Raw genomic sequence first — 20,255 nt, forward strand, 5'->3', positions numbered from 1 at the left:
ACTTGCACTATAAGAAAATCTACAAAATAAAATAGTTATTTTTTTGCCAGAGGTGTTTGACTAATAAAATAAATTTGCTTAACTGACAGAAAAATGCTTAACGTTTTGGGAAGTATCTCTTACCGTCACGTCGTCGGAAACAAAAAAAAACAAAAAGAACAAAGAAAAAACTATTTAACCCTCAACTGGCGTGGTGAATTTTGGGAAAATGGGGGTCCCCAACTTTTTTTTTCAGTTTAAAATAAATGATGAAGAGATTTAAAAAAAGTTTGTTATTTTAATATTGTTTACAAATATATACTTGTGAATTAGCCTTTTTATTCGTTTTCAATAAATAAATGAGAACGGACACCAAAATAAACTAAAACATTTTAGGAGTTTTTGATAACAGAAATATAATTTGGCTGAGAAACCCTCAGCAATTAAAAACATATTATATATTTTATGATTATTTGGTATTATTGAAAGTCGGGTGGCCGACTAAGAATGGACGCCGGCTGTATCTCAGAAACTACTTATCGTATAACTTCGGGAAAAAAATTCTAACAAGTAAATCGACCAAGAGAAATCGCTGGAAATTATTTTCAAGTTCGAAAAATGTCCGCTAGGTGGCGTTTCTCTGATAGCCAATTAGAAAACAGGGCTTTTCTCAAAAATATGCAGGTGAACAGGTATTTTAAATATTACTATTGTAATCATCGAGAAATTTGTAACTTTTTTGATATAGAGTGTTTTGCTCTAACTTATAAAATAAAGTGGTGGGGGAAGGTTAAACTTGCTTTTATTAAAATAAGGATAACTCTGGTTTAGGTTAACCGATTTAAACAAACTAGGGCTCGTTTAAAAGAGCTTTTCTTTCTTAATAATCTTCAGTATAAATTTTGTTTCCATAATTTTTTTCATGGTAGCTAGAGGGCGCTGTTTGACATCATAACAGATATTGTGCTTTTGCATTAAAAATTTAAATAGGAGGCTATATTTCTCTTTGCACTATTTAAATAGAGCAGAAAATTTCCAAAATATTAGAGCAAACCGCAACTTTCTATCTTGTCTCTAACCGGAGATATTAAGAGAACAAATTATGTTAGGCTGCCGTTTAGGAATATACAGGGTGTCTCAGATTTTAATCGGGAAAATTTAATAGACGATAGAACTTGCAAAAATAAAACAAAAAGTTCATGTCAACTTGTAAGATTTAAAGCTTCCTTTTCGAGATACAGGGTGTTAAAGTTACTTAAAAAAGAAAAAAAAAATAAGATATTTGAAAAACTATTTAATCGATTTTGATATAACTTGACCCGTTTATAATACTTACTATGGGCCTTAATTTGATGTAATTAGATTTAAGTTTAATGGCCAGGGGCGGCAGCGGGGCATCACTGTTAAATTATTTTAAAGGAAAAAATAGGCACGCCACTGCTTTTTTAGAAGTTTAATATTATTTTTGGATTTAGTAATTAAACATATAATTTTTTGCCTCCTGACTTTTTTGTCTATCTTGCTTACTTCTTGCGAAAAAAATTAAATTCTAATTGGTAATTAATATTATAATTGGTATTCTAATGATACCCTGTATCTCGAAAAGGAAACTTTAAATCTTACAAGTTGATATGAACTTTTTGTTTTATTTTTGCAAGTTCTATCGTCTATTAAATTTTCCCGATTAAAATCTGAGACACCCTGTATAGTCTAAAAATTATAGTAGTAGGCTAGGAAACAAAAAGAGATAAATTGGTTACGTCGAAATATCAAAACGTTTAAGTTCAGTTTTAATGCATCCGAATTTCGGGCGGTTTATTAAAAAAGATGACGTCATACATTTTTAAACGTGTTTATGTAACATTATCGTCCATCCACATAATTTTTACGAATTTCTTGGTTAATTATACAGAGGTTTCTCAAATTATAATGTCCGAAAGTCGAACAATCAATAATTTTATTAAAATTTCTAGGAATTTTGTGGCGCCATATTGCTTTTAACAGAAAACGGCCAATATGGCCGAAAACTAGGGGTTTATTTCATGTAACGTCATTTAGCTATTAATCCAAGTTCGTCCTTGATTTCACTTGTTTTCGTGTTTCATCTGTTGTTTGTGTTAGTTATTATAATATTATAAAATTTATGTCGTTTGGGTCACTTTTCATATAGCCCTAAAGATGCGAATGTTAACAATATGCACTACTGGTCCAAATCTACCCTGGATGCAAGTAGTTCAGCACCAAGACCGTTGGTCGATACATGTTTAGGCAGGAATTCTACGATGGCGAATGATTATCTGAATGAAATGAACAATAGATGATGCAGTTGGTGCAGTTGTCTCGCTTATTTTGCTATGAATGTGTGGGGCTTCTTGGATACCATTTACTTTAGTAGATAGAGACGCTGGAGCGATATATTTTCATGGCCAGCTAGGTCATCGAATTCAATATGCCTGGGTTTTAATTTATGGGGTCGAATCAAGAACGAATATGGATAAATAACAATTAAATGGTATTAAAATGAAATTGAAATATACGTTTTGATATTTTGACGTAACCAATTTGCCTCTTTTTGTTTCCTAGCCTACTACGTAGCTAGATATTCTGTGCTACTACTATAATTTTTAGATCATATAATCCTAAGCGGCAGCCTAACATGATTTGTTCTTTTAATATCTCCGGTTACAGAGAAGATAGAAAGTTACGGTTTGCGCTGATATTTTGGAAATTTTGTGCTCTATTTAACTGTGCAAAGAGAAATATAGCCTCCTATTTAATTTTTTTATGCAAAAGCGCAATATATGTTATGATGTCAAACAGCGCCCTCTAGCTACCACGAAAAATTATGGAAACAAAATTTACATTGGAGATCATTAAGGAAAAAAGATCTTTTAAACGAGCCCCAGTTTGTTTAAATCGGTTAACCTAAACCAGAGTTATCCCTATTTTAATAAAAGCAAGTTTAACCTTCCCCCACCACTTTATTTTATGAGATAGAGCAAAACACTCTATATCAAAAAAATTACAAGTTTCTCGATGATTACAATAGTAATATTTAAAATACCTGTTCACCTGCATATTTTTGAGGAAAAACCTTGTTTTCTTATTGGCTATCCGAAAAACACCCCCTAGCGGACATTTTTCGAACTTGAAAATAATTTCCAGCGATTTCTCTTGGTCGATTTACTTATTAGAATTATTTTCCCGAAGTTATACGATAAGTAGTTTCTGAGATACAGCCGGCGTCCGGTACATACAACTGAAATGTAAAGGTAAAGTAATAGATATACATTATTTTCAACAAAACTGCAAACCTCGAAAGTATATAACTTTTTCAAATACTAAACTTTTTCAAATGCTACTATTCTTGCAAGTATACAGGGTGGCGCCTCTCATACGCCGCGGAGGCTCCAAGGAGAACGACGACTTGCATTGAAATGCAATTTTGTGAGCATATGTAAGTTAATTCAGAGCACTTTTTAAAAATATAGAGAGTTCTACAGGGTGTCCCCAAAAAAAGTTACATATCAAAGTTGTGTTTTTTGTAATGAAACACCCTATATATTAATTAATTTTCGGATTCTGGGAGAAAAATAAAGGTGAGTTTTATAAGAGAAGTATATGACTAAAATGTAAGGGTTTTGACATATTTAACAATTTCTAGAAATAAAGAACAATATTTAAATTAGGTACAATAAAAGCTACTTAAATTGGAATTTACCCGGTACAGCCTAATATGTAGTTAAATTAACTATTGTATTTTAAATTAAATTGAAACTGGATCCAAAAAGTTATACAGGGTGAGACAAAATTAACATTGAATATTGGTCACCTTTAAAAGCATGTTACTCTTTTATTTTAAAGGGAACACCCAGTATATTATTCCCATATTCAATGGAAAATTCATGTCTCTTCAAAATACTATTAAGGTTGCCTACCCCTCGAACAAAAATTTTCCTAGATATTTTCATTTACTTGATAAAATCTAGGTGGCTGTGATATGTCTGACGTTACTTCAACATAGCTGTCTAATTAGTCCATCTTTAACAACTAGTTATCATTTTATGTCAGTTAAAACAAAAAAAATTCTCAGAAATTTGCCGAAAATGCAAACTTATTCTACATCTGAGAGAATTGATAAAATTTTATTAGTTGGTGAATGCAGTGTGCGTGCATTCACCAATTAATAGAATACTTTAATACTCCTAATTTTATCTAGTCTGTTTTTTTATGGGGATATGTTAAAGACAGTGTTTCCAAAACTTGACCAACTATTGTCGACAACATGAGAGAAATTATTGTAGCTGCTTTTCAAAGTAGAACTACCCATATGCCTTTTAAAACGAAACGGTCCCTTTGAAAAGACAATCATTTTATGCAGTTAACAGGAAAGGAAGCATTTTGAGCATTTGATTTCATTTAGATAATTTTTGTCACATAATTATAGGTTTATATCTAGTTTTAATTCTGAAATAATTAAAATATGTTTTAAACGCGTATCTATTTATTACCGTTGAATACTTTACCACCTAGATTTTTTCAAATAATAAAGATCTACTGACGCAAAATCATAAAAATTAAAATATCTAGGAAAATCTTTGTCTGAGAGGTAGGCAACCTTTATAATATTTTGAAGATATATAAATTCCCCCATTGGTTTAACATACAATGATTACTGGGTTACTGATTAAATATCAGGCTATACAAGGTCAACTAAAATTTAGGTAGCTGTTATCGAAATTTAAAAATTCTTCATTTTCATAAAATGTCAAATATGTCAAAAACCCTAGATTTTGGGTATATGCTTCTTTACTAAACTCAAATTTATTTTTTTCCTAGAATCCGAATATCATTTAATATATAGGATGTTCCATTAGAAAAAACACAACTTTGATGTGTAACTTTTTTTGGAGACATCCTGTATAATTCTATATACTTTTAAAAAGTGCTCTGAATTAACCCATATATGCTGGCAAAATTTAATTTCGATATAAACTACCGTTCTCCTTGGAGCTTCCGTGGCGTATGAGAGACTGACTTGATCAAATGACTTATCAAAACATTTTTTGATACAGCCTAACCTAACCAAAAACATGTTTCTACCCGTTAGACAAATTTGTTTTATTAGTCAAACGCTGACAAGTTGGTCTCCGTTGGATTAACGCAGAAGTGTTTATTTATTTTTTATAAAAAATAACTATTTTATTTTGTAGATTTTCTTCCAGTACGAGTGGCGAAATACCCATAAGCCTTTTTGTAGGTATACTTAGGGCAGTAATAACTGATAAAAAAGGTGTAATGCTTGATAAAGTGTTAAATACCTGCTGTAATTGAGTCTGAAGAGATTGCGCTTGTTGTTGCTGCTGCTGTTGTACAGATGTAACCGCAATTTGTTGAAGTTGTTGTACTGATTGATTTGATTGACTTCCAAGTTGCGGTGCTACAGTAGGAGGAGTAGAGGCTTGTATTGGATTTGTTAAAATTGTCCCCGGAGAAGGCATTTGCGTAATTTGTTGCTATAAAAACATAATATATAGATAATTAAAAACTAGTGTTTTTAGTGATTAGTCTAAGTTTAATAATATAGAGTTTTTATCCAATGATGACAACTTCACTCTGTCAGTAACGGGCCTCAAATTAGTAGAAAGTGCATTAAATAACCTAAGTCCATCACTAAATAGCTTATTTTGCACAATATGTCCTTTTTTCAAATTTTATATCACATCGCTGGATAAATTTTATATTGTATTATTTTTTAATTATTGGTAATACACTCACCGGCTCGAAAAATGGGCACCTTAAAATGTTTATGTATTTTAAAGTTTTATAGGTATATTGTGTTCTAGTGGACATATTTTGATGATCTTTTAAGCAATTTGTAGTTAAATTATTTGACTTTTTAGTATCTCTTTCTAAATTAAAAATGAAACTTTCCATCAATTATACTTGGGAACACAAAGTATTGTTATTTTGGTAAAAGTTTGGAACTCTCTGTGGAATATATTAAAAAAGCAAGGAATTCAAATCAATTTTATCATCTAGCTACATCATTTTTCGATAGTTAATTTTTTGGTTTATCTCAATAGCTTTATTTTTCTGGAGATATTCGCTTTTGAAGAATACATTAACATTTTTTCGTAATTTTTACATTAAAACAATGCCTTTGCTTTTAGTCCCAGTCAACAAACCTACGAAATAGTGTTTATGATTTATGTAATATAACTGTTATTGAAAAATCATATTATTATTGTCTGTTGGGCTCTAGCAGAGATGGTTTTAAGTCCAGAAGTTGTATCCCCTATAGTTGTTTTAACTGAGGATGATGGAGATTAAAATTATGTCGCTAACAGATAGGTGTTGCACGAAGTACGGTGCAGTCGCTTCCTAGAGACAAGTTCATATGCTAGACGTCCAGAAACATTCGTATGAGAACTTCGAATCGAGACGATTGATTTATTGTAAGTTTATCGCTAAAAACGCCGTTTGCAAGCTTTTCAAATTTGTAATGAATTGCACCTAAGGAACGTACATCTAAGTGAACGCACTGTAAGAAGATTAAACGATGCAAATATTATGTCAAGAAAGCCTGCTTCGGGACGCGTATTTCCATAATATACCACGTAGAGAGCATAATGTCTTTAAGCCCCGCCCCCCAAGCTTAGTTCAGCAGCAAAGATGTCTCTAACCTGGTATAGAATGGAATTGGAAAATGCGCCAAAATCGGGTATAGTTCGTAGTCGCATTACTGCCGTAACTTTTGATAGTATAAATAGTAATATTCATTTATGTAAAATAGTGTATATCTATTCTTTATCATTATATTAAAAATATGACTAGAAATATAAAACAAACTAAATATCAGCAAAAATAGCATTTATTTATTAAATAACTAGCGTGTACCAGCGACTTCGTTCGCGTCGAATTAATCATTTGTAATGGTGATGATAAAGCAAAGCAAGAATAACATACAACCTGGATAAAAACTCTTTTCTCACATTTATGTCAGCATGAGAAAAAACAATATGGCCATATTATTATATAACTTGGTAATATTTGAGGGGTAGTTTCATCTCGTTGGAATTTGACTTTCGTAAAATCCGTTTGCCAAAAATAAGCTTTTTACGTCAAGCACTTTAAGCAGAATCGTGGTTAAGAAATTACCCAACTTTTTGGAACACCCTGTATGATTTTTTAAAAAATTTCAAAATATGTAAAAAAACCAAATAAATTATGCTTGTCCAAACGTTTTCCCGAAAGACTAACCGTTTTTTAAATAACAAATATTGTAATATTTGAGGGGCGTTTTCACCCTCCTGGAATTTGAGATTCGAGAAACTCCTCCTTATCGAACCTCTACACCCCACAGTCAATCCGTTTACCAAAAATCAGCTTTAAACGTCAAGCAGTTTAAGCAGAATCGTGATTACTCAATGGTCATATTTTATGAAACACCCTGTATAAATTTATAAAAAAAACTTAAAATATGTAAAACAACAAAATAAAATATACGTGTTTAAGAGTTTTTCCGAAAAACTCACCGGTTTTTAAATAAAAAATATTTTAATATTTGAGGGATAGTTTCACCCCCTTAGAATTCGAGTTTCGACAAATCCCTTCTTATCGAACCTCTACACCCTAGAATAAACCTGTATGCCAAAATTGAGCTTCTTAAGTTGAGTGGTTTGAGCAGGATCGTGATTAATCAGTATGTCAGTCACTTAAGGATTTTATATGTATGTTAACTTTAGATTATTTTAACCCTTAAATAAAACAATCAACCAGATAAACCACTTTTATTATTACGTCATACAGCTTGTGCTATTCTAATATTGACTGGTACTCTGGTGCGCTCGTACTGGCGCGGAGCCGGCGCGTTCGCGATGCCTTGCCCAGGCCTCTCCCGAGCCATCTAGAGCATCCTTGCGCATGCTGATCTCGCTCGGCCACCCTGTTGTCATGATGTAATTTTTATCATATGTTAACATGTATATTAGTATAGATGTATATTATATTAATTTCTTTAAAATATAAGACACTAAAAAAATCCTATCCTAATTAACATTGCTATTTCCTGTCAAACTGCCTATGTTTAGCTTAAAGCATTAAAATACTAATGTCCTTTGGCATTTGGAACATATTTGGTAATATATTTACGCAAGCACTATTTTTTCATTTTTAGTCTGTTCTCTTCTGATAGCCCTCCTGATTGTCTTTTTTTGCGAGCTCGAACCATAAATTCTTCTGGATAAAGCTCTTGATTGTACCGTATGATCGAGAAAAAATGGAGTCCAGTTGGCTTGGAAATGACGATCGTTGACATTTCCCATATAATTTTACATATAAAATGACAGCGATCTTCATTTCATAGCCATCGCTGACGCCGTTTTTTTTCGATGATGTGGTACTTTAATATAATTGCTTCTTTTACAATATATTGTAGTATTTGTAAGAAATGTTTATAACTGCTGTTCTGTGGCAATATGATTAGACCGTATTAATATTTCTAGCATCTTTAAGCATTTCTGGCATCTATCTTTCTGTCATGTTAAATAAACCCAGTATCCTTTCCATATTTGTTTTCAATAAAGCATGTAGCGCTACTTACAGCAATGTTTTTTGGTGAACAGCAAGCTGTTGACTCTTGTGAAGCTGAGTCACTGTTCATATCGAAAATTTTACTTTAGGTCTCTTATATTATTTAACATAATCTCCAACATACTTAATCCATCCTGATGCTTCTTTACATTTTGCAACGGTAATTGGCTAATTCAATACAAAATGCACTTCTTACATTTTGCGACTAAGAATGCTCAAGTGGCTTATATCACGTTGTAACGCTGAGAAGTCGACTCCATATTATACCGCATTTGGCCGCATTATCCTATTCCATTCTATACCGCGCTAGAGACATCTTCACTGCTGAACTAAGCTTGGGGGCGGGGTTTAGATACCCTATGCTCTCTACATGGTATATTATGGAAATACGCCTTCGAGACCACAACTTACTAAGTCTGTTGACTAGGACCAAAAGCAAAGGCACGGTTTTAATGTAAAAATTACGAAAAAATGTTAATGTCTTCTTGAAAAGTGAATATCTTCAAAACTAAAGCTATTGAGACGAACCAAAAAGTAAATCTATCGAGAAAGGATGTAGCTAGATGATAAAATGATTTGTAAATTCCTTGTTGCCTTAACGTATTCCACAGGTGTTTCAAATTTCCACCAAAAAATCAACATTTTGTTTTCCCTCGTATAATTGACAGATGGAAACTTTCATTTTTAATTTAGAAAGAGATATTAAAAAGTCAAATAATTTAGCTACATATTGGTTAAAAAATCATCAAAATCGGCCCAGTAGAACAAAATATACTAAACTCTAAAATACATCAAAATTTTAAGGTGCCCGATTTTCGTGCCAGTGAGTGTAGTAAGGGACGATATATCCCTCGCAATTTTGCAAACTACACATGTATATGTTAGCTGAGTGACTAAAGCGTTACTGCTAAATGCAAAGTTAAATAAGTAGCAGTTTAATTAAAATAAATATTAGATATTAAATAAATCTACTTACTGAATGTAATTGCTGCATATTCACTTGCATAGTCTGCTGGGTAACCGATTGATTTTGTTGTAGGGGAATATTTTGCTGTATGGTTCCCTGAATTTGCTGCTGAACTTGTTGCGCGTTTGATTGAGTGGACATAGACACAACAGGCATTATAGGTCTATCATTCGTTATTTGCAATTGTTGCTGTGGTATGCCTTGAATGGTCTGAACTGTATCAAAAATAGTTGGAAAATAGTTAGAATAGTAATGAATGGTAAATATACCGTGGGATCTTATATATAAATAATCATTTGGCAACAAAATTGCAATATAATTTCGTGTCGACTATATTTTTACCCTAAACTTCAGCATAACAACGACAGATGACACCAGATGTCAAATTATGAAACCAAATTTTAATAAAAATAAACTATGCTTTATTTATAATATATACATTTCTATTCATTAATAACACATTAAATAACAAACATCGAAAATTATTTACTTTGTAATGATAGGCATTATTAACACAACTCTTTTTAGTTCATACCAAAAATGTCAGACATTTTTTTTGTATAAAAAATATTATAGAAGCTTATTCATATCTTGAAACAAATTTTCTATCGAATTTTATAATAAGTTGCAATACCTGTTAAAGTGTAACAAATGAATAATGCAAATACCACTGGTAAATCAGTGCGCCGCTTGAAAAATTTTGAAAAACCATTAGCAAATTTGGCAATTGTTTACGCTTGTGATTTCTTGCCTTGTGTTTCCTTGGTTCAGTTATCAAACACCATTTACAGCGAACTAGTCATTAGCAAGTCAAGAAATTAGTAGTACAGTCAGGGGCAAAACTTAATTTACCAGTGATATTCGCTATAAGTTTCTAAGTTGAAGTTATTCGCAAAACCTTACTCATCATTGGTTTAGATTGAATCTGCTGAGATTGTTGTCCTTGCTGTAGCTGATATTGCTGTAAGGCTTGTTGTTGTTGTTGTTGTTGAATTGCTTGTTGTTGTGCCATTGTAACAAATTGTTGAGTATTGGTTACCTGACCTTGGGATTTATTTTGTTGATTTGCAAGCTGTTGTACTTTTTCAGGGGTCATAGGTGAACCCGGAGCCATAGTTGTGGTCATGCCAGTCGAAGTATTCATTACAAGCATTCTGTCAAAACAAACCTTATTTAATCAAATAAAACAAATAATCAAAAATAAATTAATTTAGTTTTATAAGTTCAAAAAACCGTAATTCAATATATTATAGTATATAGAAAAAAAATAGTATTAGAAATGGTCTATCTCCAAAGCTGGAGAATAAAAATCGAATAAGAAATTGTTAATGCAGGAGGACAGGAGGACTGTAAACAACGATATTATAAATTTAGATGTTCTATGAATGTAATATTATAACAGTAGGTAGTCTTTTTCAAGTTTTTTTGATGCAACTTAAGTTTTTTATGGATGAATTTGTATTCATACGGTTTTCGATGAAAAATATCGATTTTGAAGCGATAGCTCAAAATACGCTTATCTTGAACCAGCGCTAGAGCCTAATCTCATTGTCTGAGGAAAACTATAAAGAACTGAATTTGTAGGTAATTTTGTCTACTTTTATTTTGCATAGAGGTATAATTTCTGAAAAATTTAAATTTTTGGAGTTGTAAGCAAAAAAACGCAAAAATTATGTAAATATGTTTTTTGCATTTTTTTCAATGTTGTTAACATCAAATTCGGATTCAGCGCCCCACAAAAAACATAACGAACAAATTAAATCAAAATTACCCCAAAAGTTTCTCCAAAAAAATACAATTTGACTAGACTATATTTCGGTAAAGAATTGTCGTATTCAGACTTAAAAAAGGCATTTGATATTCAAATTTCAATTTTTTTAGCTAAAACTTTTTAGAGGCTACTAATGCAATCCTAACAGATAGCGCGAAAAAATAATATAGCATTTTTTTTTATTTTCTATTATTTAATGGTCTAATTGCTAAAGCTCCCAGACTAGTCCTCTTTAGAGTTACACTATTTTTTCATATTACAAAGTAAAAATAACGAATTCTCGTTGACAAATTATCGTGAGATAATAATATGCTTTAATTAGATAGGATAGTTACGTTATGAATACGAAGTGAGCAAAGTTAGATATATTACTATACCGTATGAGAAGCAGAACGGCATCAAGTTGTCGTGGAAGTGAGTAATCGATGACATTCAACATTTAATATTAAATCGTTGATAAAAGAAATAAGAATATGCGCAACCTTATGGTCCATTTCGTGACACAAAAGATGTCCGAGATGTAGCTGGCGATTAAACTATAAAGTCAGCGATTTAGTTTAGGTCTGCGCCGCTGCGTCATGATACTCGGGCAGCGGATAAAGAATACTGTACCGTAGTTCTGCTTTCAGTCGACAGATTGGGTGGTTGCCGGAGACGGTGTTTAACCCAGAACTACGGATTAATCCGTAAATTTGCGGATTTTGGGTACAGTATGTTAATATACGGATTTTCCATCATTAAATAATTTAATATAATATTATATCATAAAACAAAGAACGGCCGGCGTCAGAGTTGGCTTGGAAATAAAGATCGCTATTGTAAAAAATGTCTATACCTATGTGGCGGCTTCATCTCCCCAAAAAAATCCTTTATGGGTATTTCGCCACTGCGTTGCAGGAAAATCTACAAAATAATAGTTATTTTTTGTAAACACTTCTGGCGTTAAACCTAAACGGACACTGCTTGTCAGAAGTTATGTTTACAGTTATACAAATGTGCCTAACAAAGAAAAAATGCTTAACGTTTCGGAAAGTTTATATCTTTCCGTCGTCGGAAGGAAAAAAATACAAAGAATAAAGAAAAAAACTATTTAAAATATTTAAATTCAACTATTCGAGAACACTTTACTTTTTTAAAACAGATGCGTCTACAAGAAACCGTTGACGTTCTGTTAAAATGACATTATATCAAGCTAACTTAAAATTACATTATATCAAGTTAAATAAATACCCATAAAGGATTTTTTTGAGGGAAAGATCGATTCATATATGTAAAATATTATGGTAAATGTCAATAATCGTCATTTCCAAGTCAACTAACGACTTTTTTCGATCGTACGAAATATTCAATACATATAAAAGAATTTTTATTTTTGTTGTTTATTCTATGTTTAACACGAACAAATTTTCAATGCAAAACGCGGATTTTTCATCCACAGATATTTTCGTCCCCAAACGTATTACAGATTACACATTTTAATGGCAACACTGTGGCTTTCAGTTCCACACCGTCTTCGACATGCCTTCGCTAGCCGAATTAGAGAAAATAAGCGCTTTAAGGTTGTCGCACACTAGAACACGGCGCGGCGCTGGGAAGAGAATTTTTTCCGGCTGCGAAGGGACTGCGCCCACTATAGCGCGCTTTTGAAACGCGAAATGCTATTTAGTTAGTCGAAGTGCTTTTTACTTACTGTAGTTTAGTTTTTAAAGCAATGAGTTCAAGTGCGAACGAAAGCGTATTTTGTGCTCTTCTAACAGATGAAGAGAAGAGCAGGTGAGAAGAAAAGGAAAGGTTGGACTCATAAGATTAACAAAAAAGAAAGAAGTTTGGAGAATTTTACCATCTTTTTCCAGATTTAATAAAAGGTAAGAGCATTCTTTCCAGTATTACAAAATATAAAGAAAACATTTTACGAACTCTTCAATTGAGGGTTTTAGAAGCAAAACACCGGGTATCTCTACTCATCATATTTTTTCAGAATTATATAATGTCCTAAAAATATTCTATAATGCTCCCAACATCATCCTTGTATTATCCTAGAAATATCCCAAATAATCGTAAAAGGCTTGCCTAGGGATGTCTTGAAGATGACTTTTTTTGTCCCACTTGGATATCCCATAAATATCCTCCTCTGGTTTTTGGATATCCCTAAGATATTTACTATATCCTTGGTGGATATCCTCAAGATATCTATAGGATTGTGTTGTTTTATATGGGGATTGTCATTTTTGTCAAGAAGTGGAGATTGCCGGTTTTGCTTCTACACCCCTCAATTATATTAAAGCTTTGATAGAAAAACAATTCGTCCATCTGTCTCTAGTGAGGGAAGACTAAAAAAATCATATTCCTTTATGAAAATCTGTTTGCCTAATTTACCTTTAAAAATACATTTCTACCATTGATACGTATCACTAGTTCCTAGTCAAAAAGCCAACTGAATAGACTCGATATGAAAATTATTTCCGTTGTGAGTACGCACACTGCCACGCGCCGAAACGCGGGAGACGGAAAAAAGTTGCTAGAGAAGTCTTCCGACTTCTTGACGGAGTCGCGCCGCGGTCAAGTGGGCGACAACCTTTATGCGTTGGCCGCAGAACGAGTGGCGGCTCCAGCGTACCGCACTTGAAACGTAAGGGGAAATCAAATCAGCCTTGTCACGATTGATACGCCCATTAGGTTGCGTATCTTCTCAATTCTTTTAATCAACGATTAAATGTATAATGACAGCGATCTTCATGGCAAGCCAACTCTGACGACGTTTATTTTATGATGGTTGTATGTTGGTATAATTATCAGAATGCTCAGTTTAATATATCTCTAAATTTATAACCTCCCTAAATACATACTTATTTCCTACAATGTGATGTTGAAGATTGTACTTCATTTGTGTTTGATTTGCAGCATCAGCTTTAGGCGCTGGCGATCGAATTTGTGGTGCTTTCGTTCTAATTTTGCCACCTGGTTTATTTCCCATTGATGCCTGCAAAAAAATCTGATTTGAAATAATTATTATCAGCCGATAAAATTACCTTGTAGTATTGAAACATAGATATCTCATGCAGTATAATACTCTATCGAAAATAAATGGATTTATTTTATTTGACTGTCAAATTTAAACTTACAGGCGTCTGAGCTCCTATTGTTTGAGTAGATACTGAACTTGCAGGTCTAATGGCAGCAGCGTTGGACGGTAAAATATTTAATGGTCTGTTTGTCGTTTGTTTAGGTTGAATATTTTCATTAACTGGTCGAGTTTTATTCACTTGTTGGACAGTTCCTTGCGTGGCGATTGTTTCTTAAAAAATAGTTTATTTTCACGTCACACACGAGAAAAATTTCAACGTTTTAAAAGTACAAACAAAATAAAATACAAAAGCAAAATTGTTCCAAAAAATCCCTAAAAATTCCCTAAAAGAAAGGGAAAAATGATTATCCTAGATCATATACACTATATAGGGTGATTCACGGCCATGGCACGGTAGACGTTTGTGAAGAACCGCTTATATGTTTTTTTTAATTTTGATTTTTGGCCTCCTGCTCCATCGGTCTAAATTATTTTTAGCATTACAGTGTTGCTGCTTCATATTAAAAGTGGTAGCATCTTTGTTATTTTAAATGAAACATCCGGTATATTATTACATGTTTTCGATACTACTTTCTTAAAACATAATTTTTCAATTATACTAACCTATACCAATCTCTAATAGTTTTCAAGAAAAAATAAATAAAACATGTAAAATTGCCAAAAACAAAATCTTGAATATGCATTGCAATAATTAAAGAATACAAGGACGCGTAACGCGCATATACGGGCTGTTAGACGCCATTTTTTTGGAGACAATGGAATTGGCACCAGTGCCAAATTTAGCAATAATTATTAATATTTTGTTGTGTGTGGTGAACTTTGTATAAACTTTATTACAATGGTGATTTGTTCAGCATTTCAAGTGTAAAAGCCGCAACAATAAGAGACAGAGCCAGGAATTACGTTTAAAACAGTTAATTTTCTGCACTGAACATTTTAACGCTTTCTTAGGGCCCGTCCAGACGAGCGACTCAGTGGCGCCACGCTGAAACGCTGCTAAGTGGCATATTCTGGCCACTGTGGTGCGCCACACGGTGGACACATGGACGGTGCCACACAAATCGATCTGTGTAGCAAGCCAGTTTTTATTGAATAATGTATACCCAGTAGTGAAGCGGGATGCTGACTAATTTAAAATGGCCCGTCTGGAGGAGGACACGCGACCGGTGGTCGCGATTCGTGGCGGGGACCGGCGACCGATCGCCACGGACGCGCTATCTCGCGACACAAAATCGCCCGTCTGAACGCCTTCTTGAAGATATGTGGGATATAATAACAAAACAATGGGAGCCACTCTGTGGCGCCACGCAGTAGCGCTACTGAGTCGCTCGTCTGGACGGGCCCTTAATAATTATTTTTCTGATATTATACTATGATATGTTCTAACATACAGTCCATACTAGTTTTGTACTGTTTGTGAACGTTTTATACGTCAAAGAAAAAGCAACCTTCATAAGCGTAGGCGAAAAATTTATCAAAAATATAAATAAATATTATTAATTACCAAATAAGTCTAATAAGCATAACAGTACGTAACAAATTAAATTTCGCAACAACCGTCCGAAAAAGAAATATTTGTGAAACAATTAAAATTCCAATTTTTATTTAATTCTGCATTTTTTATATTACCCTTCTGGCACGGCACTGTTTGGAGACAAGTGGTAACAATTTGGTCTCGGGTGTTATTAGATCTTGTATTGTTTCGTCACTGATGCATTGATTAAAACCGGCATATTGAAAGATGAAATTTGGTTTATCGGTTAAGGAAAGTCGTCATATCCAGTCTATCATCAACCGATTGGATATCAAACAGGGTGTTAAAAAAATAATTATTTCCGTTTGTTATAAAATCGTTCAAATCATTGCTATTTTAAATTCAAGCCTATGTATATTATTTAAAAAATGGAGTTACAAATAGAATTGCTTTCATTTAAAAGATAATAATTATTGTTTCCTTTAAAGAAAATCGTCGCCATGACAAATATTCAAACTTTATAAGTATCAATTTCAATTATTACACTTTACTTATTAATTTTTAAATAGCTCTACTTAAAAAAAACGAAAGATTTAGGTATAGAAACATGATATATCCTTCAATGCAATTTTATACAATATATTAATAATATATTATCTATGCCCATCGACCGGTTCGTGGACCCACTATTATTTACGTAGGAAGTAGAGGGGAGGGAGATTCGTTCCCAGTTCGAGACACTTCCGCTTTTTTCGCGTGTGTGCACAGTCTTACACTTTTCAAATGTTGCGGCAACATGCTGAAAATATTTTAGATAGATGGAGCAGGTGCCTTGATGTAAAAATCCAAATTTTCAAAAAAAAAATATCACCGGTTCTCCATAAACGTCAACGTATCATCGCCGTTAATCACCCTATATACTTCATATCATCTAGGGGAATTATACTGTTACCATAATGAAATCTAGTAAAATCCCTAGATCATAATATATACTTATATATAAGTTTAGCATTAAAAAATATGTCTCCAACATCACGACATGCCATATTCAAACCTTTTTTATTGCACTTATGAAACGTTCAATAGGTTTGTCTTTCTCTTAGTCTCTCGAGGACCTTAGTTTGCGCATGCGCATTAAAAGTTGCACGTATTTCCAAAATAATCACAATTTTATACGGTTTAGAAAGTTCAAATTATACAAAAAACCAATTATTCATTGTCATCATATTATCATAATCATATGTCGTAATCTTATTTCCATTGTGCAACGACGCCTGTTTTTTACGTTTTTATTTTAAAAATTGTATTAATTATTCTTTTATCGACCGCTTTTATATAGCCAAGATCGCAAGTGTGTTCAGTTAATTTAAAGAAGTTAATTTTAAGTTTGTGCATTTATATTTCTATTTTTTTTTTCGTTGGACTTTCTAAATACTCGTAAAAATTACTAGAAAGTGTTTAGTGCGTGAAAGTTCTAATATAAAGGTTCCCGAATTATCTTTTCATAGGCAAGTAAAGTATTCAGTTGTTCTTTTATTTATATGAAGCCACATGCATACTTTCTGGTTAGATTTCCTAAGAATATTGATATTCGTACGGAGTGGCTAAATGTATTTTTATATAATTTAATTTTTGTGACAGTAAACATTCAATTTATTGTTCAAATATAAATAATTTACAAATTAAATTTTTAAAATTAATGTTCAAATTTGGCACGCGGACGAAAGGTCCTCAACAAAGATAGATAGAATAGAAGCACTGCGTGTGTAACAAAAAAACAGATGATAAATGGAAGTCGTGGATATGTCTGCGACAGTTTCCATATAGTGATTTACTTATCAACGTAAGTATTGTTGAGATTTAAAGAGTTTGGATTCACATTGTATTATGTTTACCTTTTACCTATTTTTTTGAAGTTCAAGCATTGTTAGAATTTTTAGACAGCAAAAAAAACCGGTCTCATAATTAGAATTTTTATTAAAAGACCGTTTTCTCTGAGAAAACACAACATTTTATGGTCTTCGAGCATTGAGCAGCATGGAAGGAATAATTACCAGAAGCAAGTCAAAGGAACGCAGGGCAATGGATGGTGATAACGAGAATGTAGATGATGGGATACAACAGGCAGGAATTTCCGAAACCGTCGGGGACGCTGAGGCTACTGTGAAGGGAACTACCAGTGCATCAAGGGCAAGAAATCAAGCTAGCAGAGTAACAAGCCAAGCAGTCAGCGAGGTGTCCAAGACCAAGGGTAAGTCCCATTCTAAACATTCTATTTTATCTAGTACAGTTAGTAGTAAGAGGTTAGAGGCGTTAAAACAGGCGGACGAGGAGTTAAAAAAATAAGTAAGGAAGATGAGCTTCTTACCGCGCAAATATCGCTTCTAGATGAGAAAAATGAACTTATTGCTCAACGAACGAAACTAGGAAAAATACGGACAGAACAACAACACAAGATAAACGAGCTACTCTTGGAAGAGGTCAGCAATAGAAGAAGAAGTGAAGGGAATTCCAGTTGTACAGATTCATTTGTAAATGATCTGGAAAATTGGCCTGAAGACAGACTAGCAAATGAAAATTAAGTGGAAAAAATGGCTGGAGAATTTAGAACAAATTTATCAGCTTAGAATTCCAAGGTGTTATTGTCTTGCTGCGTGCTACACAGTTCAGCTACATATGTTTTCAGATGCAAGTGGAAAAGCCTTTGGAGGTGTTGGCTACTTTAGATTTGAATACAATAATGGCATACAGGTATCTTTAGTAATGTCAAAAACACAGGTAGCGCCATTAAAGCCAATATCAATACCACGTTTGGAACTTCAAACTGCTTTAGTTTCATGTAGATTAGCTGAAATCATAAAGAAAAAACATAGCATAAAAATCGATTCTACACATTTTTGGACCGATTCTCAAATAGTTTTGTCATGGATAAAATCTGAGGCAAGAATACTGGGAACATTTATCGCAAATCGTGTAGGAGAAATTCAAGAAAAAACTAGTACAAAAAATTGGCACTGGATATCAACTAAATTGAATGTAGCAGATGAAGCAACCAGAGATGAAGAAACACTCAAGTTAAACCTGAATGAAAGATGGCATAAAGGTCCGGATTTTCTATATCTACAGGATGTAGACTGGAATAGCTTAAACCTAGAACAAAAATGTGAATCTATTTCTGAATCAGGAGAAAATGAAGAATTAATTCTGGTTAATCAAAAAGTTTCATTAGATTTTCTACCAGATATGAGAAAGTTTTCTTTTTGGACAAAACTCATACGAAGCACCGCAATAATTTACGTTTTTATAGATTTTAGAATTGCAAAAAGAAGAAAAGACACCAAAATATCCAGACAAGATATAGAAAAAGCAGAGAGTTTGTGGATTAGGAAAATTCAGACAGATAGTTTTCAGAAAGAGATATTAGATCTAGAAACTAAAAATATTGTAAATTCACTATCAACTTACACCAACGTTGAAGAATGGACTCATCTGTATGAATGGAAGAATTAACAAGGCTGTAGAACTACCAGAAGAAACAAAAAACCCAATCATTTTAAGCAATAAGCATTTAGCAACCAAATTATTAATTTTGATGTACCATAGAAGAACTGGACATGGAGGAGTAGGAATTACGTTAAATGAAATTAGACAAAAATTCTGGATATTACAAGCAAGAAAAACAATAAAAAACGTAATAAGAAATTGTGCCTTATGTGCCATAAGAAAGGCTAAGCCAAGAATTCCGCAAATGGGACAAATTCCAGAATTTAGGCTAGAAAAACCAATGACACAAAGACCCTTTACATATACGGGTATAGATATGTTTGGCCCATATAATGTTAGCATCGGGAGAAGAAGAGAAAAAAGATATGGTATGCTCTTCACTTGTTTGTCAGTAAGAGCAATCCATATTGAATTGACAGAGACACTTAATACCGATTCTACATTATTAGCCCTCAGACGTTTTATTTCACGTAGGGCTCAACTTAAAATGATTTTATGTGACAATGGTGGGAATTTCCATTCTGCTGCTAAAGAACTAAAAAGCGCTCTGAAGGAAATAGATTATGACAAAATAGAGAGACATTTATTAGCAGAGGAAATCGAATGGAGCTTTATACCACCTGCCAGTCCCCACATTGGAGGCGCGTGGGAGAGAATGGTCAAGTCAGTCAAGTCCGCTTTAAAAATTACACTGAGAGAACAATCACCAAGACCAGAAGTTTTGGAAACATTAATGTGCGAAGCCGAACACATTGTAAATAGCCGTCCTTTAACATATGTATCATCGAGCGCGGAAGATCCATTAAGTATCACCCCAAACCACTTTCTTATAGGCTCATCAAGCATAGTCAAACCGCCAGGATTATTTATCGATGAAGAT

General features: G+C 33.1%; 1 protein-coding gene across 2 annotated transcripts in view; it reads right to left on the reverse strand.

Annotated features, from left to right (window-relative positions):
* Positions 1-20,255, reverse strand: part of LOC115879647 (polyhomeotic-proximal chromatin protein-like) — a 70,669-nt gene that overhangs the window by 17,278 nt on the left and 33,136 nt on the right. For both annotated transcript variants that reach the window (XM_030896548.1, XM_030896547.1), the window contains 5 exons: positions 14,435-14,607; positions 14,159-14,292; positions 10,445-10,695; positions 9,551-9,756; positions 5,301-5,495 (listed from right to left, as the gene is read on the reverse strand). In XM_030896548.1, the coding sequence (XP_030752408.1) occupies positions 5,301-5,495; positions 9,551-9,756; positions 10,445-10,695; positions 14,159-14,292; positions 14,435-14,607 (959 nt within the window). The remainder of the gene's footprint in view (positions 1-5,300; positions 5,496-9,550; positions 9,757-10,444; positions 10,696-14,158; positions 14,293-14,434; positions 14,608-20,255) is intronic.

This window comes from Sitophilus oryzae, unplaced genomic scaffold, assembly GCF_002938485.1.
Source record: "Sitophilus oryzae breed Bouriz unplaced genomic scaffold, Soryzae_2.0 scaffold_1582_pilon_pilon, whole genome shotgun sequence".
Lineage (NCBI taxonomy): Eukaryota > Metazoa > Arthropoda > Insecta > Coleoptera > Curculionidae > Sitophilus > Sitophilus oryzae.